Source organism: Ruditapes philippinarum, unplaced genomic scaffold (assembly GCF_026571515.1).
Source record: "Ruditapes philippinarum isolate M1 unplaced genomic scaffold, ASM2657151v2 ctg8131_1_1_1_1, whole genome shotgun sequence".
In the NCBI taxonomy this organism is placed as follows: domain Eukaryota; kingdom Metazoa; phylum Mollusca; class Bivalvia; order Venerida; family Veneridae; genus Ruditapes; species Ruditapes philippinarum.
Genome location: NW_026852384.1, coordinates 182 through 27,525, shown reverse-complemented (window position 1 = coordinate 27,525; position 27,344 = coordinate 182). Strand labels below are relative to the sequence as shown.

Below are 27,344 nucleotides of genomic sequence, written 5' to 3'. Positions count from 1 at the left end.
TTCTTAAAAAAAAAAATAAAAACAGTAACACTTATTTACAATGTATCTAGACTAGTATTAATTGGTACCATTACCGGCTTGAGATTTATAACAAGCCTCACAGACTTTAATTACAGAAAATTTACCGCAACTCTCATTCTGTTATTTTTTTAACCGTAGTTGCGGACAGATGGGCTGTATGATTTTTTTTAAAAAGTACATGTACATGAATTAATTAAGAAGCATTTTACTTCAAAATAAACTTTAAATTTCCAAATTGGATAATAAATCGTAAAGCTACAGGGGTTTTTGTGAAGCAAGCATCTGTTTATGCTTAGCGCCAGCAAAAATTTATTGACATACCGTTATTGAGTGAGCGACAGGAAAATTATATATGGTTAACTTGGAGTTTTCGATCTTTGTAATTAAAGTCCCTGCAAGCATATATAAAAACATATAAACTTCACAACCATATAATATGAAACAACTTAGTAGTACATTGTGATATGATGTGATATATGTAAATATGTTTCTTAACTGTCCGTCTGCATGTAGAATAAATATTCTGTATTACTTTTCTAAATACGACAATGGAATCATAATATGACAAGATTTAAAAAAACAATGGAATGTCCGTAGGATATAATAAAGTAGGATATAATAAAATGAAAATGCGTGTACACATTAGTGAAATCACTTGCGTCAATTCATCTGATGACAAATATTGAAAGTCATAATGCAAAAACATATATAATCAATTTGATTGATAATCCTGCAAATTCAGTTTTTAATTGAAATCAGTTTTAAATTGAGAAAAGAACCCAATAATTAGAGAATATAGCATTGTTAATGGAGAAAAAAATCATTGTATGATAAAAAGGAAATGTAATATATTAATTATCACGTTAAGACACATATTTTGTATGGCAACTTTCCAGCTTTACTGTTTGAGGAAGACCTCAGGTGCACCTCTGTGCAATATTTCAGGCATGGACGGGCACCTGAGTAGAACGACCGACATTCTGTAAGCTAGCTGGATAAGTTCTTAACCACTCAGCCACAGACGCCCCTTAAGACACATGGCACGATAATGAAATGTTAATTATTTATGAGTAAAAATAAAAACATGATACATGTACTTGAATTTTGCAATTTGGCTTGGATGCACATACAGGCATGAACAAACTTGGAATGTTTTATGATAAAGGCAAAAACTTTAAACATTTGTTACGCATATGCATAACAGACATGAAAATAAATGACTTGGAATGTTTTTATGATTTAGGCAAAAATGCACATAATATGTTTTATAACAGGAATAAACATACATGTTATGTTTTGTGAAATAGGCATGAATAGTTGCTTTTTAAAATAAACATTGAAATAAATGTATCTGAACATGTAATAACACTATTTAATAATCTATTTTTATAAATGTTAATATCAGAAACATATTTTACATTGATGAGTGTATGCAATTCAGTAAGCATAAACAACAATCTATAACTAGAGGTAACATTTTCTATGAAAAAGACACATAGGCAAATGAACTAGTACACATGTCTATAATACACATTTCAATTAATTATTTTATATTCGTCTGAAGCAATCTATACCTGTATTCTTTACATACTTCTTTACATGTACCTCAGTCTCTAACAAGAAACTGTCAACTTGAAACAAGTAATCATTCACAGAGTATATTGGTATTGCATCAATTACTAAACCTAGACCTAAAGTAAATATTGATATGTAGCTATTGTATAACCTTCAGTACAGAAAAAACCATACAGCTCAAATTTGTTTTTTTAAATGATCATGAATTTTAAAACAACTATCAAACAATTTATAATACATGTATAAGCACCATTTTGAAAATCAAGAATGAAACTGTTTTGAACACACTGAACTTTTTACATAAAAATTTATAAAAGGAAAACTTCAAACAGTAACACTGTATGTAAATATACAATCCATTTTCCACAAACAACCATTTGACAATCTGCCATTTCTTTGAATGATCTCTTAATTGTCCCATTAGTTCATACTAGTCTTTTCTTTAAATTTAATTTTATTTTTTAGAAGACTAGTTAAGAACTGAAGCATAAATTCTGCATGTAACTATTAAAATGCCAATCAAAGCATTTTGTCAATTATTTGTGGTCACAGTTGTTCTCCATTTGCAATGGTTACATTATTTGTATGTTTGATTTCTCACAACATAATATCTTAAATGCTTGAGATTCTTAAATGTGTAACAGATGCAATAAAGCATCAACATGAGAACAGACATGTATATTCTAAGCACAGATCATCAGATTCTTCTTTCATGTTGCACTATTTGCTGCATATAATCAAGTCACATTAATAAAAACAAACCACATTAAAACAGATTCTACAGCAGTCTTCCAACCAGTGTTCCCATAGAAACAAAAATAACACACAGGAATATCTCCTCCTTGTAGCATATTTCATTGATTTTCAACTCCTTTCGTTTAGCAAAGGTGTACAATTCCCAAGCTGGTATTATTACATGCATGCAATCTGGGATCATCAAGGCTGGAAAAAAACACAAAAACTTTGTTACAATATCTTTTACACATTTGATAGCAGTAAACTGATGTCAATTTTGAACTGATTTAAAATTAGTTATTGGTTTAAATCAGCCGATGAATGAAATTGAATGTCAATGTTGTTTAAGGATGGAGTTCAAGTTCAGTCTGGCCTACTTTATGATACTGTCCAAAGTATTGCTGTGTCAAAGACAATTTATTGGAAATAAAAAAAAAAATTTGGTGGTGGCAACGCAACCATGACTGTTTGTATTTCAGGCTTTTTTTTTAATAAAAGAAAGACTATGCAGGAATGTGTGCATATACTTACCTATATTTCTAGCTTTATGGAAATTAGCTCCTTGCCCAAATATAACATCAGATATGAACTGGTCCATGCCTCCCACACAGATATGCATTAAATTAATACTAATAATGGCGAGGATCTTCCAGGACACAATCTCATTACGTTTGTCACAAAGATTGAGGACAATACAAGTTGTGATGACCTCCGTTATAGTGAACCACATGTGATGTTTGAAATATCTGTAGAAATCTTCATTGTAATAACTAAAGTAACTCCACCAGGAATAGTAATGGGGGTAACTGAAACAAAATATTCAGATGAAATTATAGTCTTTGAAAAGACATCATACATGTATTTCAAATCGAAAAAAAATTTTCTTTATGCTAAACAGTCTTATCACCTGCAGAATCAATGTGAATATTGGAATAACTGTCAGGAAGTACAATCTAACATTTTAGATAATTATAGAATAATACCTAATGTAAGATTCTTTTCATCACATGAACTTTATAATTATAAAACCAGAAAACGCCAAAAAAAAAACCTGGAAAATTCACTGTGTGATGAATCATTTTTATATAAAACATGTGTAACTTAAACAATTGCTACATGTAGATGTTTATATTTCTCTGTTCAAATAACAAGAAAGGTTTTTTTTGGTTGTTGTTGTTGTTGTTGTTTTTGTAGGGGTTTTTACGTTGCACAAACACAGTATAGGTCAAATGATGATTTTCCAGCTTAACTAGTAGTGGAAGACCGCAGGTGCTCTTCCTTGTATTATTTCAGGCTTAAACAGGCACATGAGTACTAGAACCCCTGATGTTCCATAAGCTAGTTGGATAGCTTCCTCACATGAAAGAATCCAAAGTAGCTGTCGGGATTCGGACCTACAGCGTTGAGGGGCAAGTGGTTTGATGTCGACAACCTTAACCACTCGGCCACAGACGCCCCTAACAAGTGACAACATCTAGTTACAAACTATCTATTTTACAACATAAGAAAACTTACAATATAACATTAGATACTTACATATTTAGTACATACAGCGCGAACATTGACATCCTAACTTTATTCCGTCGTACGAGAGGTATAACATACTTGATGCTCTCATATGCCATCAATATAAATACAACAGTCAATATCCAGATACGGAACGTCTGCCATGTCGCATTGAAGTAGATATGTTTATATCGTGTTGTACCTGGATTCTCATACTGCCCTAAAATATATTAAAATTTATCCAAAAAAAATTTTAACATTTAAAATCATGCTGGCACTCTTAATTAAGGTTGTAAATAAAACTTTAACTGTTTCTAAACTGGTATAATATCCTGCAAGAATTTCAAAAACTGTACAATCACCTTAAAATTATTCAAGTGGTCATATGTGGAGAGTTTTTAAGGCCAGATGTGGAAAACTTTAACAGAAATGTTTCTTATACTTTACCCTCAACCTCAATCGGAGGAGACAGCACGCTTTACTTATTAAATACTGGATGCAAATATTAAAGACAAAACTATGAGAAAATCAATTATGATATAAATATATTGCTGAGTCAGTATCAAGAAAGCACTAAATAAATATCCCCAATTGAAATGAAAAACTAGAGGATGCTTTTGTAAAAAAGCGCATGTCTCCCCCACTGCTGAGAATAACTGTGAATGGAAACAGGAATGGAAATGGAGATAAGATAATGTAAATACCCGGTAGTCACTTCAATGAAGGCTGTCTATGGATGGTTTCTATTGTTAAGGTTGTATGAGAAGATGCTTCCTAAACTGTTTGTTTTTAACCAGGTATTCAATTTTGAAAATCCTGGTTATTCAATCAGCGTATGGCAGGCGGGCGTCAAACGAAATTGCACTTGATGGTCATATCATATATAGTTTCACAAATGAAATTAAATGAAATTGTGTCTGCTCCATAATTCTTCAAACCTTTAAAGGATTTTGATGATACTTGAAACAAACGTTCATATTGTCAGATTTTTTTACACTATTGAAAGACAACTCAAATTACAATGTATGTAAAATCATGATAACTGTAGTGTGTTGGGATGACTCCACTCGTTTTCACAATGAAGCCTCTCTGGTAGATACTTGAAACAAAAATTCACCACATCCAGAGAACGTGTAGAGTACATGTTTCGTATGGCTGGTTCCAAGGTCAAGGTCTACTTGACACTTGAATGTCATATCATATATAGTTTCACAAACGAAATTAAAGGAAATTGTGTCTGCTCCATAACTCTTCAACCCTTTGAAGGATTTTGATGATACTTGAAACAAACGTTCATATTGTCAGATTTTTTACACTATTGAAAATACAACTCAAATTTCAATGTATGTCAAATCATGATAACTGTAGTGTGTTGGGATGACTCCACTCGTTTGACCTACTGACCCCAAAAACAATAGGGATCATCAGCTCTATAAGACCAATCATCCTATGAAGTTTGAGGGCTGTAGGTCAAAAGGAACTCTAGTTATCATCCGGAAACGAGAAATTGACCAACGGTCACTGTGACCTTGACCTTTGAACTACTGACCCCAAAAACAATAGGGATCATCTGCTCAATAAGACCATTCATCCTATGAAGTTTGAGAGCTGTAGGTCAAAAGGAACTGTAGTTATCGTCCGGAAACGAAGAATGGACGGACGGACTGACAGACTGACGGACGGACGGACTGACGGACGGACAGGGCAAAAACAATATGTCTCCCCCCAGTTTGAGGGTTGTAGGTCAAAAGGAACTCTAGTTATCATCCGGAAATGAGAAATTGACCAACGGTCACTGTGACCTTGACCTTTGACCTACTGACCCAAAAACAATAGGGATCATCTGCTCTATAAGACCAATCATTCTATGAAGTTTGAGGGCTGTAGGTCAAAAGGAACTCTAGTTATCATCCGGAAACGAGAAATTGACCAACGGTCACTGTGACCTTGACCTTTGAACTACTGACCCCAAAAACAATAGGGATCATCTGCTCAATAAGACCAATCATCCTATGAAGTTTGAGGTCTGTAGGTCTAAAGGAACTGTAGTTATCATCCGGAAACGAGAAATTGACCAACGGTCAGTGTGACCTTGACCTTTGACCTACTGACCCCAAAAACAATAAGGATCATCAGCTCTATAAGACCAATCATCCTATGAAGTTTGAGGGCTGTAGGTCAAAAGGAACTCTAGTTATCATCCGGAAACGAGAAATTGACCAACGGTCACTGTGACCTTGACCTTTGACCTACTGACCCCAAAAACAATAGGGATCATCTGCTCAATAAGACCATTCATCCTATGAAGTTTGAGAGCTGTAGGTCAAAAGGAACTCTAGTTATCGTCCGGAAACGAAGAATGGACGGAAGGACTGACGGACTGACGGACGGACGGACTGACGGACGGACGGACAGGGCAAAAACAATATGTCTCCCCCGAGGTGGGGGAGACATAATTACAAAGGGCAATAACTCTAATATCATATAAAAGAGAGTTAGGATTTTAGAACAGTGTGCTCCTCATTAATAAGATAAATACTGCTGTGAGATTTGAAATAGATACCTCCAAGGGCAATAATTACAAAATTATGCAAAAGATAGTTTCTGTTCTAATACAATACACTTTGCAGTTTAAAGTTTGAAAGTGCCTGCTTTATGTTTTACGTATGCTCAATACAAAAAAGTATTAAAGTTTCAAAGGGTAATATCTCCAGAATGTTTTCAAATGAGAGTTGATGATACTCTACATTTCTCAAAGAGATGTAGCCACATAATGAAGTTTTAGGTTTTCAACTGAAAATTTTTTAATTTTCTAATCCATTCAATATCTGTGATGGTCAATGTGCTGCAAAGGTACCAGACATTGCGACATATGACTGAAATGGAATAAGGGGCTATTTCTGTTGTTATTTTCTTTTTTTAATAGAGGGCCATTGGGCATTTCCTCTATTGTTACTGAATTAACTCTACTGTTCTCTTTTGTTTTGTTTACAGTTAGATGGCACCCTATCCCTATTTGGTAGTGCAGACATTTTTAACATCCGTACGGACAATGCAAAATCTATATCCCTCTGTCTTTCACAGGGAATAGTAAGTTTACCATCTGTCATCACTAGATATTATCAAAAAACATTTTATCAAAAAAATGATGTATAATCATTACCTCTAAACACAGTGTCAAAGCAGTCACAAGTACAGTTATTTTTAGCTATTCTAGGCTTGTCCGGTACCCAAATCTTCAGATGATAAATACCTAAAATTAGACATTAATTATGAAAGAAATAAAATGTTAACTATAATAGTAATATATATATTAGGATGCCAACAAGAGTCTTCCAGATATATTTCTGCATTTTAACAAAATATACACTACATTTGTAATTTTACTTTTCAAGAAAAATGAATGTAAAAAATATAATATAGAAAAATTTTGATAACGTCCAAAAGAAATTATTGAAAATGGAAATATAAAAGTAAGAAATTGTCAGAGACTTACATAGATAGATATAGACGATGTATTTAGTTATTTTAGGCAGAAAAATAAAGATAAATTGCCATCAAAACATTAAAATGTAGGCCTATACATGTAGGTACACTAATTATTTTTCTTCATTTCTATTGTCTGTCAAAACTTACCTATATGGAAATATGGCAGTAATACCAGTACCAAAGCTCCCATCAGAAATGAAATGACCTTGTCTTTATAGTTGGTCACTGATTGAGAACTAGATGAATGTAGAGTACTCATCTGTTTCTCCATGTAGTTCTGGATCATGTTACTACCAATCCCTGACTTCTGTTTGCTGAACCCGTACATTGTGGTTGTTTAATAACTGTTTTGGAAAAATCTGCAATGACAACAAGTCTCAATATTTCAACTGTAAGATCTACCAACTTTACAAACAGATATATGTAACATAGTTGATGTATACAATATAAAAACCCTGGCTCACAATTTGTTGAGCTATAGAATGACAACTAGCAAATGAAATATCACATATTTAATTGTGCTATTTAATTTCAACTTTCAATGATAACAAGTCATACATACATGTATATGATATTTACATAATAATTATATAATCTAAAACTTAATTTACACTAGTAATACACATAATGCCATGAATAATAAACAGTTTTATTGGTTTGTCCCAGAGAAATTCAGTCAATATTTCTATGGAAATTCTTTATCATTTATACTACCTTAAGTTATAATTATTAAAGTTGATAAACATAAAAAACATACATACATGTCCATGTATATATCTCTGGTATATCTTACATCAAGAGAAAAAAAGAATCTGATAAACATAAACAAAAAGACCAACATTTGTCAAACTGTCAAAACTGTTTGAAAATGCGGCACATTTACTGCAATAAAGTTTGACAGTCAATATTGTCAGCCTGCTTGACAAGTCTAGCTAGGTGACTCTATCAAAAGTCATTAATATAATGGCTGACAGACACTAATTTGTTATCTTTAAATAATCTTAAGATCCTTCAAATGAGGTAAAAATGAGTAACAATAACATGATAAAATAATATTTAAAACTTATAACTTTAAGAAAATTTTCTAAACCAAGCCTTTTCCTCTCTATTGTGAAGAAACCCTAAAGCCTTTTTGATTTGAAAAAGGCATTGAAGTGCAATTTTTCTTGAAGTTGTGAATTGACTAACATAAATAATATTGATAATTTCACTGTCTAGTGTCTACTGATTATTAGATTTTTAATTATAACTGTATATAAGACAAGAAAATATGTACAATAAACAGATAAAACTGCAGATTCACATTACATTAACAGGATATTTATATAAGACAGTTTCATAGACCAGTAAGAAATTTCAACTGCAGGTCTGAGGTGAAATGACAAAATTTATTGCCTCTCTGATGAGAAGATTTATAACCCAATTTTAGTTAAAAGTTTGAACTTGAAGGTGAACTGAAATGGTATTTATGCAATCCCTTAAATACGAACTTTAAGTTAAAATCATGCGAAATAGTTTCGAGTTAAGTTAAAAAATAAATATATGCCAAAAATGAATGAATGCAAATGGTTACCTGAAATCTACCTGTCACCAAAATCACCTTACACTCGGATAAAAAGATCGAAGTGAAATTAGCATGTGCACCGGTCATAAAACCGGTGAATATTTTTCGAAGAAAAGCGCAAAAATGGCTGGTAATTTTTGGCAAAGCTCTCATTTGTACGTATACTAAACTCTTGTTAACATTTTCTTGTTTGTCAATAAAAAAATAATTCAGATACATTTTTTGTTGAAGCTTATAACCGTAATTACAGATAAGTCTTTGTTACAAAATTTCGGATAAGCTCTTATTCGGATATATGTATAATATGTAATGAATTTTAATTAAAATGTCTCCTGGGTCTGGATGGTACATTGCTGAGCCTTTCATCATATAAGCAACGGAAGAGAGTAGTAAGTCCAAATGGAATACGGCTGATTTGAAGCCGTCTACTGTGCATAACACTATCACTTGGTAAAGTTGGTTTATTCCAATCAACAATTGTTCATGGGAGAAATGATTGGTTATAACTTAGAGTTTTACATTTGACAGTTTTAAAGCATTTAGAGTGATTTATTATCTTGTTTTCAATAATGTTTGGCACAATTCTCAAACGTCTTAGCTTTCACTCTACGTTTATTTGATTGGACAGGCTTCAAGTAGTCTTGGCAAGGCATGGCTGTCACCAGCCCCTAACCACCTAATAAAACATTGTCAGTCTGTTGGCTGTCCTTAAGTTCTGGAGTGAAGGTAGTTTCAGGTCTCAAAGCATTTGTGTGACGCACCCAGGGAACCTGGTGGTGTAGTCACCTGCGATAAACCTAGTGGACTGTGGCATGCCGTAGTCAACTGTGGCTGGTTCGGATTCCTCTCCCTCTACTACTACCTTCATTGACCTGTTGGTTAGGAAGTCTTTTAGCCAGCTATTGCTGAACATTGACTCCATAAGTTATTGCCATTGACTCCATACAGCTGAAGCTTATGGGAAAGTTTCTTATGAGGCACGGTGTCGAAGACCTCAATGAAATCAAGTATGGCCATGTCAATCTGTAATTATGCCTTGAGAGGAGGTTGTGGACTGTTGTGAGTAGCTGAGTTTCACAAGAAAAGCAAAAACGAAAGCCGTAGTTTAATGAGATCAGGATGTTGTTTGCCTCTGGGTGGACAAAAATATGTTAACAAATGATAATATGCTCATGGAGTTTACAGGATAAACATGTTAAAGATACTCATTACTGGTTTATAGTTTTTGGCTATGTATACATCGCCTTTATTGAAGAAATATTAGCGTCCCTCCAGTCAGAAAGAAGTGTTCTACTACCTGAGTATCAACTGAAAACTGAAAGATTGTGCTTTAGGCAGTTGCTATCTGGTTGGCACAGGTCTTCAACACTAGGTTTGATATCTTGTCTGGTGCCTGGGCTTTGGAGGTGTTAATTCCTGCTAAGAGCTTCTCGACCCCTTTCTTAGTATTAAATGGAAAGAACAGCTAACTTATATCAGCTAGTTGATAAATTTAATTGGCTATAGATATTAATGCTATGTACAAAGGCTTAAGCATGTTAAATTGAATTGAATTATAATTTGAAATTGAAATATTTACAGAATGTGTGATTAAATTCCATTTTCAGTTGTAGGAATTTGATTTCAGGTTCCCACTTTTCTGATTTATTGTGCTATATTTTCCCCTTTAGAATGCCATTTAAGGTTGTTTTGAAAATAAAATAAAGAAATCACTGCAGCTTAAAAGTAGTAATATGAAGAGCACTGCCAGATTGCACCCATGGCCACTATATTGTTTTCCTTCATAGTCATACAGTTGCAAAATAGAGCAAAACATCTTAATGAAACTGAAAACATTTATTATAAATTTTTAATAGGACTGGTCTAACTTTCATAAAAAGTTAATAAATGTGTGTTACTTTTTCAGTCAGCAATGGCTGCTAGACAGACAAGACTTAGCAAGAGAGCGTCAGGCTGACCTGAAAATAATGAACGAAGAGGATTATGAAAAATGCATGATATTCTTTGCTAACTGTAAGTTTTTAAAGCTATACATGTTGTATGTAAACTTGATAATAATGTGAATTTATGATTCTTTGGTCCATTTGTAGTCAAAAGAATGAATGAAAATAAATTGATCATAGAGATTTGCCAGTGTTTTTTTCTCACATAATTGGGAAGAGGCCTGGGTCTCTTGATTTTGGGAAGAATTTTTGCCACAATTGCTTATTTAGGAATTAAAAAAGCAGCATGATTTTAAAGAAAAACTTCATTGGGAATTTGTTATATGTTCAAAAATATCATACAACACATATAACTTAAGAAAACATTGAATGGTAATTTTAATTTCCATTTTAATCATTAATTTTTACAGTTTTATGAGAGTCTAACATATTTGATGTTTTCAGATCAGCATGAAACAAATTACCTTAACTTTAAATTCAACTATTGCAGTTTTCAAATACTGTTGCATGAAAATGATAATTTATATTTATTTACATGTTGTATATGTTTTACATTTAGTTATACAAGCCCTGGGAGAGCAGCTGAAAGTTCGACAGCAAGTTATAGCCACAGCTACAGTCTATTTCAAAAGATTTTATGCACGGTAAACTGTTAACAGCAACACATTATAAATATGTAGTTTCAAGCAACTTAAAGAAATGAAAGTAAATCATTACCTTTACACAAGTCACTTATTCCCATTCATACAGTTACCCAGTGGCACATTAATTTTATAGAAATTGAAAAGCATGCATAGTGTGATATGAAAATTATCTTTTGTTGTTATTATATATGTATACATATACATTGCACATTACTCGTACATTTCTTTTTCTGATTCAGCAGATTTAATTGCCCTGAAAAATACAACTTTAGTTTAACTTGAATAAAGTACATAAATGTTTGTTTGTTTGTTTTTTTTTTGATTGGATTTTACATCATATGGACACAGTATAGGGTATATGGCGACGTTCCAGCTTTACTGATGGAGGAAGACCTCAGATGCCCTTCTGTGCATTATTTCAGGCACAAACAGGCACCTGAGTAGAACCACCGTAAGCTAGTAGGATAGCTTCCTCACATGAAAGAATGCAAAGTCCGTCGGGATTCGAACCCATTGCGGTGAGGGGCAAGTGGAACATAAATGTACTTATTACATAAAGAACAAGTATAATTAGAATAAAAAAATGAGCATTGATATAATTGAATTTTATTGTCATGAAATAGGTTGTTTTATAAATGTTGAAATATTAACACATTATTTTGATTTCAGAAATTCATTGAAATGTATAGATCCTTGGCTTATGGCACCAACCAGTATATTTTTAGCTTCAAAAGTTGAGGTGAGTTAGCATCAAGTTTTTAAAATTAATTCATGCAAGCTCGGACATTACTACAAAACCATGAAACGCTTTCTGTTAAGTTTACTGATTTTTAGCTTGACAATTAATTTTGAATAATAGGGATATCCTATTCAATGGGACATTGGCATTTGTGTGAGCTTAACACTTTGGTTAAAGTTTTGCTGATAGCAACATTATATCTCATCAACCACGATATTTGCTTGTAACTTCACACTCTTATTTTAGAGAACATAATAGTATGTTACCCTCCAAGGCCCATAAGTCTAGTATGGATTTTGACTGAATAATAGCCCTTGTTGAACTTGGAAAATTCTTGGCTAGTGTTTTCTGCAATATTAATCTTCAAAACAACTCAAGGTATTCACTTTAAGCTACAGTAAATACATGTCTTCAGACTCATAATGGTAGGTCACTGTCCAAGGTCCATAACCAGTGATTTTTCTAACTAATTGGGAAGAGGCCTTAGCCACTTGATTTTGGGAAAAAATATCGCTAAATTTGCTGATTTGGGAAGTAAAAAAGGTGGTTTAAGTTCAGATTTTTGGGAAAACTGCATGATTTTAAAGAAATTTTCAATTGGGAAGATGCCTTTTTTCAGAGTCTGTTATATAAGTAGGAAAATCACTGATAACCCTCACACTGATTTTGACTGAATTATGGCCCTTTCAAACTAAAAAATCTTGGTTCAAGTTTTTTGTGCAGTATTAATCTTTATACTTACAGTACGCTCAGCGCGACTTTTTCAAAACCCGCGTGACCCCGCGGATGAGGTTTACCGCGGACGAAAATATGCTCAGATTTTGTCCGCGTGACCCCGCGGACAGAAAATTTTCACCACCGCGGACATAAATCGGCGGCTGAAACCGTTTCCCCCGCGGAACGCAGTGGTAAATTGCGGAGGAACGCGGCGGTCAAACACCGGTCAACGCGGTGGAAACCTTAAATTTTAAAAAATAATTACTGTATTTAAACATAAGTATACGTACGTACATGTACTGTAACATGTACTGTACATATACATGTAACTATATGTAAAATTTGTTTGTTTTCTTTCTTTTTTGTTGTAATAAAAGTACATGTACAAATGCAGTGTTTTTCTTGTTCTTCTTCTTGTTATTGTGTTGGGTAATGTATAATATGCATTCGACATCAAGATAAATCATTGTCGTCGCAACGTCATGGTAGTGAGAAACTTGAAGTCAAATAATGAAAAATTCGGCATATGACATTTATGAAAAAGATACTACAACAATTTATATGCCAGCTTTTGTTTCTTATTTAAAAACTTTGAAAACGTAACCCTCAACAATTTTATTCAGGCAATATTCCAGGACGTCTCTTTCAATTGTCAGATGCGTTTTACTGTTTCTGTTTATTTGCATGTTGATCATAAAGTCTTATATTTTATTTGGAACATTAAAAGAAAGCGTTTATTTCACCAAAATATACATTAAATGATATTTTGATTTATCTAATTACAGGTGTGAGCGTAATGTATATGTTTTGAAGTTTGTATCAACTGTAGAAATTTATTTTCATTTTTGTTTTAGTAGTTTGTTTGCTTGTTCTTTTTTATTTTTTTATAGATTTTTTTGCAGAATTTTGTTAAACTTGACGTTATACTTTTGTTATTTTATTATGAACAGTATGCATGTACATACGTGTATATAAGGCTGTATATACTGAAAAAAAAACACAAACAAACAAGTCTACCCATTTTTAAAGAGTATAATTGCATACAAATAAAATTGTATAGATGGTTTAAATATCTTTTTTTTATTTCTAATATATGTACATGTATTTTATTTATGTCCTGTCTTGTATTCACACTCATCGACCTCTTACAGACATGTACTGTAGCGTCAGTCATCATTGAGAAATCAGCACAAATGTCCTTTTTTACTAAGTATCATATTTATGGCTCCCATATAGTTTAACAGCAATAATACTTATAGAACCACAAGGAATGAACAAGTAAAGATGACAGTGATAAATGACGATTTCAGTTGTAAAAATATTGGTATGTGGACGAATAGTTTTGTGGACGTTTATAACAAAAATATCAAAAACAACAACAAAAACAGGTACAGCTGTAATTATTTTTATTTCAAATTCCGTTCAAATAATTTAACGTATATTAACATTTAAGGAGACGATTGTGGTCAATTTTCAAGTCATTGTGTAAAAAAGATGACGTTAAAAAATAATAAAACGTCTATTATTTTATGAAGTTACTTTATACTGACCAACTGACCATGGCGTTCCCCCGCGGGAAACGGGTGACTGATTTTATCGATAAATGAAGAACGGTCGTCAGAATTTTGTCCGCGGTGGAAACAACTGAACACCGGGGATCGCGGGGAAATTAGGCTTCTCATCGTGGACGAACCCCCGCGTTTGTCCGCGATAAAAAAAAATCGTCCGCGGTGGTATCGCGGAAAAAGCAAAACCCGCGGTGAGCGTACTGTATTGAAGGTATTCATATGAAACTTTATACATGCCTTTGGGATCATAATTTGATGAGGACAGATAAGGAGCAACATTAATCTTTCAAAAGAACTACTGATTGTATTCACTTGAAACTTGATTTGTTCATGTTTTTGTGAACTAACAAATTCTTTAGTCATTACTCAATTCAGTAGGGTAATGGCAAATGAATGATGGTAACAGGTCTATAATTTACTGATAAATGTAATGAATAAAAGAATTTGTGTTACCCTTTTTAAACATGTGTTTTCTGTTTTGGTTTTTTGACAGGAATTTGGTGTTATATCCAACAGTAGATTGATTACCACATGTCAGACCGTAGGTATGTAAATTTTGTTTATTTTAGCTTATTAGAACAACCTGTATGTATAGTTTCGCAGTTATATATTGGAAATACAGTAGCATGTTTGATATAAAGTGGCATTTTGCCCATCCAAGGGTACATTGAGTCAACTGGTGAAAGTATATTCAATTCAGCTCAACTTGACATGAAAAAAATGAACATAATGTAAATGTCACTTTAAACTCAAAAGTTATTTTATTAGGTTTTTAAATTTGTGTTTTATTATTCACATACATCACAGTGAGTTTGACAAGAAGTAGATTTTCTTAAAGGAAATCATATGCAGTAACAGGCTTTAATCCACATATCTGATCTTACCTAAAATTATCCAGGAAAATGGAGGAAATCTGTGGTTTTACTCAGCTAGAATAAAAGGAAGTTACAAACATAATTGTGTGTAACCCATTCTTTTAATGCATACAGAAATTGCCTAATTGCATGTCCTTTGATTTTGAAAATCCCCATTGGTAAATATACTTGTACTGTATATATATCCTGGCAGGCCAATATTTATTGTTTTATAATATCAATGCAGCTAAAATTGAGGTGAATTCAAAGTGTTATAATCTGTGAAAGCAACAATAGAAACTAAATTTAATGATGTAAATACTCATACAATTTTTTAAAGAATAAATGGTTGGTTAATGCGCTTTATATGAGTTTATTGAATACAATTGATTTTCTATTGTATTTCAGTTAAAAACAAATTTTCACATGCTTATCCACAAGAGTATCCATACAGAATAAATAATGTGCTGGAATGTGAATTCTACCTGTTAGAAATGATGGTTTGTACTCTATATTCACTTTTTTTGGGAGGGGAGGGGTGTGGGGGAGGGGCTTATTACCCAAATCTGATGATTTATGTAACAGATTTGCCAATCTTTGAATTTGTAAAAGTCCATTAAAAATAAAGGGATTTTGATATCAAAATTTCAAAAATAGAAAGAAGAAAAGCCAACAGTATGAAACCTGGTCCGACTGTAAGGATGTCATACCTGGCCCAGCTTTATGCTGGTGGTAAAAGGTTTATTACCTACTATTTCAGCAAATTAAGTGTCATAATTAGATATTACTATCATCTGTGGCAATAGTGTAATAAAATGTAGCTTTTTTGGATGATTATTATAGGACAGGGCAAAAATATTACATTGTGTGGGTCCATTAATCTCTTAAACTTTTAATAATGACTTGAATAAAACAGTGTTGAGCTTTTTTACTTTCTTTATATACAAAAGTTAATAAGGTTTGAAAATTTTCAAATTGAAGCACTTTAAACTGTCCTCAGATATCTGTTTAAACCAGTGTACATGTATGCTGTAGAGTGTTCCTCGGAATTTCTGATGGCAATTCCTTATTTACAGTCTTGTTTTGATGCATGATGATGGAAAAAACTATTGACTTAGCCTAGTTTTGCACTCAGTTGTTTTTTGAAAAGTCTTTAATTTTCAGTGCAAAACCCATGCTAACTCTATTTGGCTTTTAAACCATTAAAAATGAATTCCACTTGTATACAAATGTTTCCAGGCCTTTAGCATGATACAAAACTAATATAATATTAGAAGATACTAGTAGGGGGAAAATTAAACAGTTTTTTCATCCTCCTGTAAAATTTCAAAAAATGGTGTTCTGAGCTGACTCATCTATTTAGATTAAATTGTACTATATTGCATCAATGAAACTAGAAAACCACTTCCCTAGAAGAAGACATTAATAAAACAAAATAACATGCTATGGGTTAAGTTGTAAATTAGCACCAATGAACAAGATTACAACAAATCTTGAAATTTGCATACAAATTTGAGTAGTTAGAGTAATAAAAAGTCACATTTAGAAATTTTAGTCCAGACAAAGATTTAAGTGTAACCAGCAAATTAATAATGTCACAATAATTCCTTGTGATTATAAAATTTGTAAGAATTAAAAAATTTGGTTGATTTATTGCAGGATTGTTGTTTGGTTGTGTATCATCCCTACAGACCTTTAGTGCAATATGTGTCTGATATAAGTTCTACAGATGACAGTATACTTCCTCTGGCTTGGTAAGATTTTGTGGTGTATTACCTAGATTTGTGGTGTATTGTAAGAATCTTGATAACGAAGAAAACTTCTTTTATTGAAGAAAAAGATGAAAGTGATTCATTAATTGATGGCAACCGTATATAGTTTATATAAATATCACAAATGCTTTCGCGATTGGCTAAGAACGCTCATGGCGGGCATATCGTTCACTAACGAGAACTCTCGTGTACTCACGGCTGCTTATCTAATAAATAGCCACATGACAAACTTGAAGTTTATAAGATAAACACTTAACATAATAATATAATATCCTAATGATAGATTATAAAAATTCTTGTATTCAATCCATTTGAAATGCCATCATTTTGACATATAATTTTGTTTTTTCCCTTTTTGTGAACTAAATTTGTTTTAATACCGTAAGTTTTAAATCTAGTTGAAGAAAATCATCATTTTGACATGTTATAAGTTGTTGTCTTCCCTCTTTGGGGACTTAAATTATTGTTATATATGTTACAGGAGGATAGTGAATGACTCACTTCGTACAGATGTATCTTTACTTTATCCTCCATACCTTATTGCTTTATGTAAGTATTTGTCCTCATCTTTCTTACCATAGAATCCCTCTTAGTATTGAATACAAATTAAGCGGCCTTCACCTTTTATTTCTTGTTGGAAAACAATTCTGTGTTGTTTCGAACTAAGTATTTCTGTACTTCCATCTTTGAAATGTGCATCATATCACTGTTAAGCCCTCCTCACAATAACGTCCTGAGAGCTATTTATAAGGCATCAGTGACGTTTGTTTCTAAAAATAGATTTCAGGAAATGATAGTCCACTTTACTACTTTACTTGAACTGTTAATTTTTTTTTATTTTCCAGCTGCACTACATATAGCATGCGTGATCCAACAAAAAGATTTAAAACAATGGTTTGCAGAATTGTCAGTAGATATGGACAAAATCTTAGAGATCACGCGTCAAATCCTTCACTTGTATGACCTCTGGAAGAACTACGATGAGAAGAAAGAAAAATCTCCCCTGTGCTACAGAATATGCCCAAACCGAAAACCAGCCCTACACCGTTAGTATTGATATTGTTATTTTTGACTGAAACAATTTGACTTGAAACAGTATTTGTATTACTTAAATCCCAACCAAAGAAAATTAATAAAATATTCCATCATAATTATTAGTGGGGCACTAATTTTCGAGGTTTTCGTGGATGGTCAATTGCTAAGTTTAAGATGCATCAAAATTTCATTTTGTCTGCTGTAAAATTATTTTGAATAACATTATTTACATTTACCTTTTTGGAACATTAGACAGTCCACATATTTAAGATCCCTTGAAAATGTTCTTTATGACAAAACCACTTAATTTCATGCCCCACAAAATAAAGTGAATTCACAGTAATCATTGAATGGGCATTGAACATTTTTGACTACTTGTTTTGTTTAGATTTTCTTTACACATTTTATGTGTAACTTTTCTGATGGGTTTGTATCACTCTTGTGAATTGTGTAAAGTTGCATTCACTGGAGAAATACAACCTATCTGTATCAGAATAGTGCATTTGTGCAATTATTCTCTGTAATATTTTATCATTAAGCATGATAAAACTTAGTAGGTTGTGTGTGAGATCTACAGGCTTTGTTTATTTGTTTGGGTTTTACATCACACCGACACAGTATAGGTCATTTAAGGATGTTCCAGCTTTACTGGTGGAGGAAGACCTCAGGTGCCCTTCTGTGCATTATTTCAGGCACGAACGGGCACCTGAGTAGAACCACTGACGTATGGTAAGCTAGCTGGATAGCTTCCTCACATCAAAGAATCCAAAGTCCCTGTCGGGATTCAAACCCACAGCGGTGAGGGGCAAGTGGTTTGAAGTCAACAACATTAACCACTCACAGACGCCCCTATTACAGGCCTTGTATTTACAAGTTTGTATCCTGAGTTAGTCTGATGTTTTTCTAGAAGACAATATGTTTAATGTTATTTGTTCTAAACTTCTAATTGAAATTATTTTTGTTATTGAATTGTAATTTACTTGCTAAGAAACTGGTTTGTACTTGTTTCAAAATAAGAAAAGGCTTTTGTGGTAAATTCCAGCTACATAAAAAGGTGATTAAATTACCATTTCCATTTAGCTCAACAAACTATACAGAGTCTCAGTATTTCAAAATTTACTTTTAGCCACTGTATCCAATGGACTTTGCATATTTAACATGAGGAGTCTTCAAACCTAGCTTTCACAGAATTTTGGCCATGTACATGTCTATATGAATAGAAAAGCATCTGAAATTTTTCTTTGTCAGTAAGCTGTACCATTCCTTAGTAAGATGTACCAGTATTTGTTTCATTTAATCACAACAAACAAACAAAAAATGACAAATTAAATTAATTTAATGTTTCTTTCTTTCAGGCCTCCCCAAAATTCACAGGAAGGACAAAATCAGCAACAAACTCAGTGATAAGGTCTGTGTAGTGAAATATAGTACATATGACATATGTGTTAATTATAAAAACTTAATAACACGATGGTGAACTATGTTTGTGTAGTGAGATAATGTACATATGACATATGTGTTGATGATGTAACACACTGATGCTCATTTTGTAGTGACATTGTACAGTGAGATATGTGTTAACTAAATTACACAAACTTGACATATACACATGTACAGGGAAATATGTGTATACTGAATTACACAAACTTGATGGACCTATCAAGTGACAATATAATGATTTAAGAAAGTTAGTATTAATATATGTATTAATATTCAAAGTGCTGACTTTATCTTCGGAAATACATGTAATGTCGTAATTAAAATCTTAATATTTTTAGTACTCTCAGTGTATAATTTAAGTAGACTTTTATTATGTTTAATTGACAGTACTATAATGAAACTTTGGAGTTGGAGATGACATGAAAGTGTTTGCGAAGCTTTTTTTCTTCCTTAATTTAAATTGATACCTTTCATTATTGTCACGTACTGACTGTATTATACAAATGGTAACTTGTTATAAGTAAAATGTAAAACAATAAAATATAGAATGTCAAAGATATATTTTGCCTTTTTTTAGCTCGCCTTTTTTTTTGAGAAAAAAAAGTAGAGGTATTGTTACAGTCATATCAGCGCTTCTGTAGCCGTTTCCGCTCCTGTAGCCGTTTCCGATTCAAGATTAATGTCTAAATTTTTGCTTTTTTTTGGATGATTTTTGCTATTAGTGGCTATAACCTTATTTTTTTAATGGATTGTCTTCACAAATGACCTTGACCTTGTAAAATTGCAAGGCTAACACCTGACTTGACGGGCAGATCAGATAGCACTATTTAATTTTTTATTTGCTTCCCAAATATAACCAATAAACAATAAATCTTTGATGTAACATTAGAATTTTTAAATACTTTTGTTTAATCTGTTTGATAAGTATTTCCTTGTGATAAATGAACATTGTAAACAAGAAAAGGTCAACGTATGACTATGTTATAAAAAATGATGTCTTAACATCTTTAGAAGACAACATAAATAGAACACTATAGCATATAGTGTTACCCTGTTCCGTCATTCCGTCCTTCCATCCTTCCGTCCTTCCATCCTTCTGTCATTCTGTCATTCCGTCATCATCAGTTTCCGTTCATTATCTTAAGAACGATTGCACACATTCAACTCAAATTTGACATATGGATATGTCATGAGAAAATACAGGTCAAGTTCGAATTTGGTCATGGTTCGATGATTTGTGGCAGAGTTATGCCCCTTTTACTTTGAAAATAATATGAAATTTTCTGTATCCGTTCATTATCTCCCAAAAGGTACAACACATTCATCTCAAACTTGACATATGGATATGTCATGACATAATACAGGTCAAGTTCGAATTTGGTCATGGTTCGATGATTTTTGGCAGAGTTATGCCCTTTTTACTTTGAAAATAATATGAAATTTTCAGTTTCTGTTCATTATCTCCCCAAAGGTACAACACATTCAACTCAAACTTGACATATGGATATGTCATGTAAAAGATACAGGTTAAGTTTGAATTTGGTCATGGTTCGATGATTTTTGGCAGAGTTATGCCCTTTTTACTTTGAAAACAATATGAAATTTTCAGTTTCCGTTCATTATCTCCCCAAAAGTACAACACATTCAACTCAAACTTGACATATGGATGCGTCAAAGGAATGCGCAGGTCAAGTTCAAATTTGGTCATGGTTCAATGATTTTTGGCAGAGTTATGCCCCTTTCACTTTGAAAGTAATATGAAATTTTCAGTTTCCGTTTATTATCTCCCCAATGGTACAACACATTCAACTCAAATTTGACATATGGATATGTTTTTGGAATGCCCAGGCCAAGTTCGAATTTGGACATGGTTCAATGATTTTTGGCAGAGTAATGCCCCTTTCACTTTGAAAATAATATGAAATTTACAGTTTCTGTTTATTATCTACCCAACAGTGTTACATATTCAACTTAAATTTGACATATGGATATGTCAAAGGAATGGGCAGGTCAAGTTGGAATTTGGTCATGGTTTGATGATTTTTTGGCAGAGTTATATCCCTTTCACTTTGAAAGTAATATAGATACATCTTAGGAATAAGCAGTTTAAGTTTGAATTTGGTCGTGGTTCAATGATTTTAGACAGACTTATCTTTCCTGAATGTTGGTAAAATTTTGAACTTTCAGTTTCAGCACTCATACTTTTAGCCATTATTTTGGCTACAAAAATTTAATATGCAATATGCTATTTTTAAAAGGTTAAGACTGAATAATTTCAGTGCCTTGAACATTGTATGAAAATGGTTTGTGTTAACATTGAAAAGTTTTAAGGGCTTTGAACTTAAAATGAAAAAAATAATTAATGCACCATCTGAAATTTTGGCTGCATGCGGGGGCATCCGTGGCATGATGACACATTTCTAGTTATATACTTATCATGGTTGTAGAAACCGAAAATACAAAATGTCTAACTTTAACCCTTTCCCACATGAGCATATTGTGAAAAATGGCCGTTTTCAGTGAAAAGCCTCCTGTTACAAGTTCAAACTGCTGTGAAACTATGAAAAATGCTTCAATACTAATCAAACTTGGCACAAATGTTGACTGGACCATTGCCTTTGTAAGGACATGCTCAGTCTTAAATTTCCTGTTACCATGGCAACGAGGGGACATCTCAAAATTGCCAAAAATCACTATTTTGCGTAGATTTTGTCCATCAAAATTGATTTCAAAGTGCTGCAACTTCTCAATGGATTCAGATAGAGTCAAAGGCTTTTCAGCGTTGGTTACATGTTACCTTATGATCGACCTGGGGCTATTTTCAGCCTCTCACAAGTCCAACATTTTCTTGGCGATGAGGGGGACTACCGCCCCCCATTCAAACCCCCAAACAGAAGGGGCACATTCCCCTTCTGGCAACCCCCTGATGTACCTTTTAAATGGGGGTCAGCGCCGAAAAAATGATCACTTTTTTATCAATTCTCAAACGAAAACATGTGTTTTGGGTCCAAACATGACATTTTTTTCACTCTTTCAGGCCTAAAAAAGGGCGGGGGGTGGGGGTCGAAAGTGTTTCCCGTATATATGAGGTAAAGGATTAAGTTGAATTTGTGTATAATTTTACATCAGTGGGAATTTTTTTATTGATTTTGATTGCAAGTCTTATTTTCAATCATAAAGGTGATCAGTCAGAAGCATTAAGATTTAGCAAAATTACATGAAAATTGCGGACTTTGTTTGATTGAGTCTATACATGAGGGATTAAAAAGTGCAACACCCCTCATGCCCCCTAGCACCGGCTTGAGCATTACCCAATTTTCAACACTAAAAAGTGCTGGAATCAATGATCCCGAGAGACCAGAATAATATATATAACAACACTACAAGTGAAGTATGGGGCAACTTTTTACGGCTGCCACATGGCACTTGACACCTGCTGTTGTGATGTATACCTATAAAATGTATCTGGTCAATTCAATATATAACATTAATTAAATACAAATGTATAAAATTCATTGCCAATATAACATACATACGTTTCACATGATAAACTAATTCTTGACAAATTTATAGAAATTGTAAATCAGGATCCATGCTGTTCGCCATCATATTCTCTACTTGTAAAAGGGTTGGTAAGCGAACAGCATGGATCCTGATCAGACTGCGCATATGCACAGGCTGGTCTAGATCCATGCTGGTCGCAAACGCATTATGTTGGTTTTGTCGTGACGCGGCTCAAATTAAAAACAAAATATGCCGTTCACAGTGTTTTACAAATTGCATGTTACAGCTGCAAGTCCTCTTTTAACCCATATAGTATCGCCTTTGAAATAATCAAAATGGCGTAGGAACACTAGAAAAATCTTTAAAGACGCTATTTGCTTAAGTACTGAATATGGTTACATTTTGTATATTTTGATAAAGATTCGCACAGAGTATCGGTTCTTTTACTTTGGCGTATCCTGCGTGATTGTGCATACTATCAATTTTGGCTTGGTTAAATCTGCTATTTAGTCTAAAACCTGTGAAATCATATTTTTTAGTACAAATGGTGACTGAATAAAGGAGGTAGAAAATGACACCAAAACTCACAATGATACATCATTCATTTACTTCTGCAAGTTTTACGCTCCCAAACCTGAAATCATGGGTCCACCGTAACAGTTATTTGACAGATTCCGATTTACTTTTCCAAATCAAGTTCTTTATCGGGACATGATTGTAAATCTTTTTATTATTATGTTGAAATTGAATCAAAGCAAGCTTATGGTAGAGAAAGATGTTCCACTTGTGTTAAAATGTATAAATTTACAGGAATTAACAAGGATGGGTGAAGATGGACCAAGGGTTAGTTCTGGCTTATAAAATTATCTTGCCCATCTCGGTAAAGTTGTACGTTTTAGCCATGGCTCAGCTTTTTGAAAACATCTTTCAAATGTTTCTCTACTGTACACACACTGTGACGGACGTTAATGTAAAAAAAATGACCCCATTTTGTGATAAAAAAATCAATGACTGATTAGATTCAACGCCTTTTTGATCAAACGTCATGTTGAAATGTTGGCACGTTAAAGGCCAATTCTCAGAAATACTATCATTTTTATTTCTCTAACATTGCTTATTTTGGGCATACTGTTACAGTTTCCAAAAACATACTCATTGGCTATATTCATGAACTATCTTTTGCATCTTAAGTTTTGTTGGCAATTGGTATATTTATAGTGAATAAATATTTTGTTTGAAAGTCAAAATACTACTTTGTTTGCATTTTGCTACCTTTACTACACATAACTCCATGTTCAGCCGTAAACATCTATCATGCACTTCATCCATTATGTAAACATTATAAAAAACATGTTGGAAAACGCATAATGTTCCTCTTAGTATGGGTTAAGGCAAAAACTTATACAAAGGGCGATAATACTACAACTATAAGTTTTCAATTTAAACACTGTTGTCTCCCTTGTACCGGTATTTTATGATGTGATCTACAATTTGCTCATATCATCAGTCCCATGTGCAAATGATGTATGAATTATTCCATTGATATTTCAAATATTGACAAAATCAATAAAAATCTATCATGTGGATTTTCTTATGAAATTTTCTTTGAAAAGTGGTTTAATATGGACATTTATATCAGATGAATAATTATATTTTGTTCTAGAAGAATTATTCTGCTATATAAAGATATTTCAAATCGGATAATATATCTTACTCTTACTAACAACATCTTTACATATAGTATTTTGTGGCTGATTTTCACGTATGATACTAAAACTATTTGAGCTGCGTCATGACAAAACCAACATAATGGGTTTGCGACCAGCATGGATCCAGACCAGCCTGCACATCCGCGCAGTCTGATCAGGACCCATGCTGTTCACTTACCAACCCTATAACAAGTAAAGCAACTGATAGCGAACAGCATGGATCCTGATCAGACTGCGCGGATGCGCAGGCTGGTCTGGATCCATGCTGGTCGCAAACCCATTATGTTGGGTTTGTCATGACACGGCTCAATTATTTATGGTATTACATACCTTCTAAAATAGACTAATTCACTAAGTTATATATTGACTGTGATCATTTCTTGGTTAGCAACGAAAATATATTATAACATTACATTATACTACACTTAACAAATCTTATAAGTGTACATGTATAAATAATTATTAAATATATCTTAATCTTATAAAATGAATTAATTAATATTGACCCTTTCATGCTGGAATTATCAATAAATACCATTGAGAGACATGGTATGAAATTCCATTTATTAAATTTCATAAAAAACAACAACACAAATTTAACCAGTGTATTATAAAGGACAGAAATACACCCATGGTGTACAATAAACATGTAGGGCATATTTTATAAAGACTTTTGTCTACACCATTTGTGTATTCTAATTTCTAAATATACAAGTGTTGGATAAAACAAAATACAGATGTTGTATGACTTAAGAAGTTACAAACGTTATCCCACAAGTCGGCAGTCATTTAAAGAAGAAGAAAAAAAATCAACAACAACCAAAAGATGTACAATAAGATTTCCCTATTGCATAAAGTTATATATATATTTCATCAGATTTGTTTGATGGTGCACATTAAAGTGAATTGATCTATGATGGGATGTCTGTATAATAACACAAACTTTTATCTTGATAGTTACGATTAACACATAGGGAGTTGGGGAGTGGGACAGGGGGCTGAACGCTATATGGATCTTCAAAAGCATGTTTTGGATACACCAGAACCCACGACGGATTAAGAATATCACGACCAATATTGCATAAAAATCCACAACATAATTATCTATATATAGATGAAAGTCAGGAGGGTATAAAATATTACTTTTCAGTATTCTTACAAAAGCTTTGAAGTTTACATAGATGTTTTAAAAATGTTAACAAATACCCTGCGATTGGCCTTATTTCTCCTTCACACATGGTGTTATAAAGCACATCTGGATCAGCGGAAATTCACAAATATATACAAATGTATCTTTTACTCAGATGCTCAACTGGGTTTCAACATGCTTTACATTTAAACAAACCCTTATTGAAACATTTATTGAGATTTGGCTCAAAATAAAGGAACTGCCGGTCAAAATTCCAGTCCACCACCGTTTCATCGCGTATATCCAGTAGCGCCGGAATGTGCAAATAACGCATGATCCGTACAATAAGTAACACAGAATTGTGCAATAAACAGTGAATACCTGACAGAATTTCCAATGCGGGAAGAAAACTGGTAACCGAACTGAAAAAAAGGAATAGCCGCATACGGCTGCGAAGATTTTACTCTTTATCCCTCCTCAAGATTATGTTCACAAAATTGTTTACTTTTCAAGATCATTCGTGAAAATAATAAATTGACCACCGTTCTGAGCGAGATTTTGGCTTTTTGTCGGCTACAACAATGGATATTATACCGTATAATTTAGATATTCGGTAGGCAAGTGAAATTTACTAAACTTCTGTTGATATAGAAAAATTGAAATAAGCTGATTAAATGTGATTCTAGTCGTTTTTAGCTCGACTTTTCTATGAAAAGGGGAGCTATCCTACTCGCCCCGGCGTCGGCGTCGGCGTTAGCGTTGGCGTCACACCTTGGTTAAGTTTTTCGTACCACCCCACTTTATTTCAGAAGTATTACAAGTATGGCTTTGAAACTTACCATACTTGTTCACCATCATAACCTCCATCTACAGACAAGAGTACATAACTCTGTCAAGGTTTTTGACAGAATTATGGCCCTTTTTTGACTTAGAAAGTGTATTGAGCTTGGTTAAGTTTTTTGTACCACCTCACTTTATTTCAAAACCATTGGAGGTATTGCTTTGAAACTGACCATACTTGTTTACCATCACGACCTTCATCAACAGACAAGAGGACATAACTCTGTCAAGGTTTTTGACAGAATTATGCCCCTTTTTGACTTAGAAAATACATTGAATATGGGTAAAATCCACTTATTGCCTTAACCCTTTGAGATATTGCTTTGAAACTTTTAATGCTATTTCACATCATTACCCCCATCTGTACGCAAGAGAAGGTAACTCTGTCAAGGATTTGTTTTAAAAATTAAGGCCTTTTATCGACTTAGAATCTTGGTTAAGTTTTTAGTACCAGTCCACTTTTTGACTGAACTGTTTGAGATATTAATTTGAAAGTTGGAATACTTGTTTACCATCATGGTCCCAAAACATGGGCAGGAGAAGGTAATTCTGTTAAGGAT

The 27,344-nt window shown here is 33.1% G+C and overlaps 2 protein-coding genes across 2 annotated transcripts; one reads left to right on the top strand and one right to left on the bottom strand.

Annotated features, from left to right (window-relative positions):
* Window positions 1–943: 943 nt before the first annotated feature.
* Window positions 944–7,762, bottom strand: LOC132758573 (uncharacterized). The gene is made up of 5 exons (XM_060750253.1): window positions 7,474–7,762; window positions 7,001–7,090; window positions 3,868–4,057; window positions 2,863–3,137; window positions 944–2,538 (listed from the first exon to the last, which is right to left on the bottom strand). Exons 1-5 carry the CDS (start codon window positions 7,652–7,654, stop codon window positions 2,375–2,377), a joined length of 900 nt encoding a protein of 299 aa, XP_060606236.1. The 5' UTR covers window positions 7,655–7,762; the 3' UTR covers window positions 944–2,374.
* A 1,140-nt stretch (window positions 7,763–8,902) lies between these two features.
* Window positions 8,903–20,047, top strand: LOC132758563 (cyclin-C-like). Its single transcript, XM_060750243.1, has 10 exons — window positions 8,903–9,045; window positions 10,797–10,903; window positions 11,393–11,477; window positions 12,147–12,216; window positions 14,995–15,046; window positions 15,764–15,855; window positions 17,015–17,109; window positions 17,609–17,676; window positions 17,973–18,173; window positions 19,518–20,047. The coding sequence occupies exons 1-10, from the start codon at window positions 8,963–8,965 to the stop codon at window positions 19,637–19,639; spliced, it is 975 nt and encodes a 324-aa protein (XP_060606226.1). The 5' UTR covers window positions 8,903–8,962; the 3' UTR covers window positions 19,640–20,047.
* Window positions 20,048–27,344: the final 7,297 nt, after the last annotated feature.

What these genes read in the sequence shown, in the direction of transcription:
- LOC132758573 (XM_060750253.1), bottom strand. Translation starts at nt 7,654, where the DNA reads ATGTACGGGTTCAGCAAACAGAAGTCAGGGATTGGTAGTAACATGATC. An exon ending in ACTGCCATATTTCCATATAG is followed by an intron (nt 7,091 to 7,473) that starts GTAAGTTTTGAC and finishes GTCTAATTTTAG; the next exon opens with GTATTTATCATCTGAAGATT. An exon ending in CTTTGACACTGTGTTTAGAG is followed by an intron (nt 4,058 to 7,000) that starts GTAATGATTATA and finishes AATATATTTTAG; the next exon opens with GGCAGTATGAGAATCCAGGT.
- LOC132758563 (XM_060750243.1), top strand. Translation starts at nt 8,963, where the DNA reads ATGTGCACCGGTCATAAAACCGGTGAATATTTTTCGAAGAAAAGCGCA. An exon ending in TTTTAGCTTCAAAAGTTGAG is followed by an intron (nt 12,217 to 14,994) that starts GTGAGTTAGCAT and finishes GTTTTTTGACAG; the next exon opens with GAATTTGGTGTTATATCCAA. An exon ending in TACCACATGTCAGACCGTAG is followed by an intron (nt 15,047 to 15,763) that starts GTATGTAAATTT and finishes ATTGTATTTCAG; the next exon opens with TTAAAAACAAATTTTCACAT.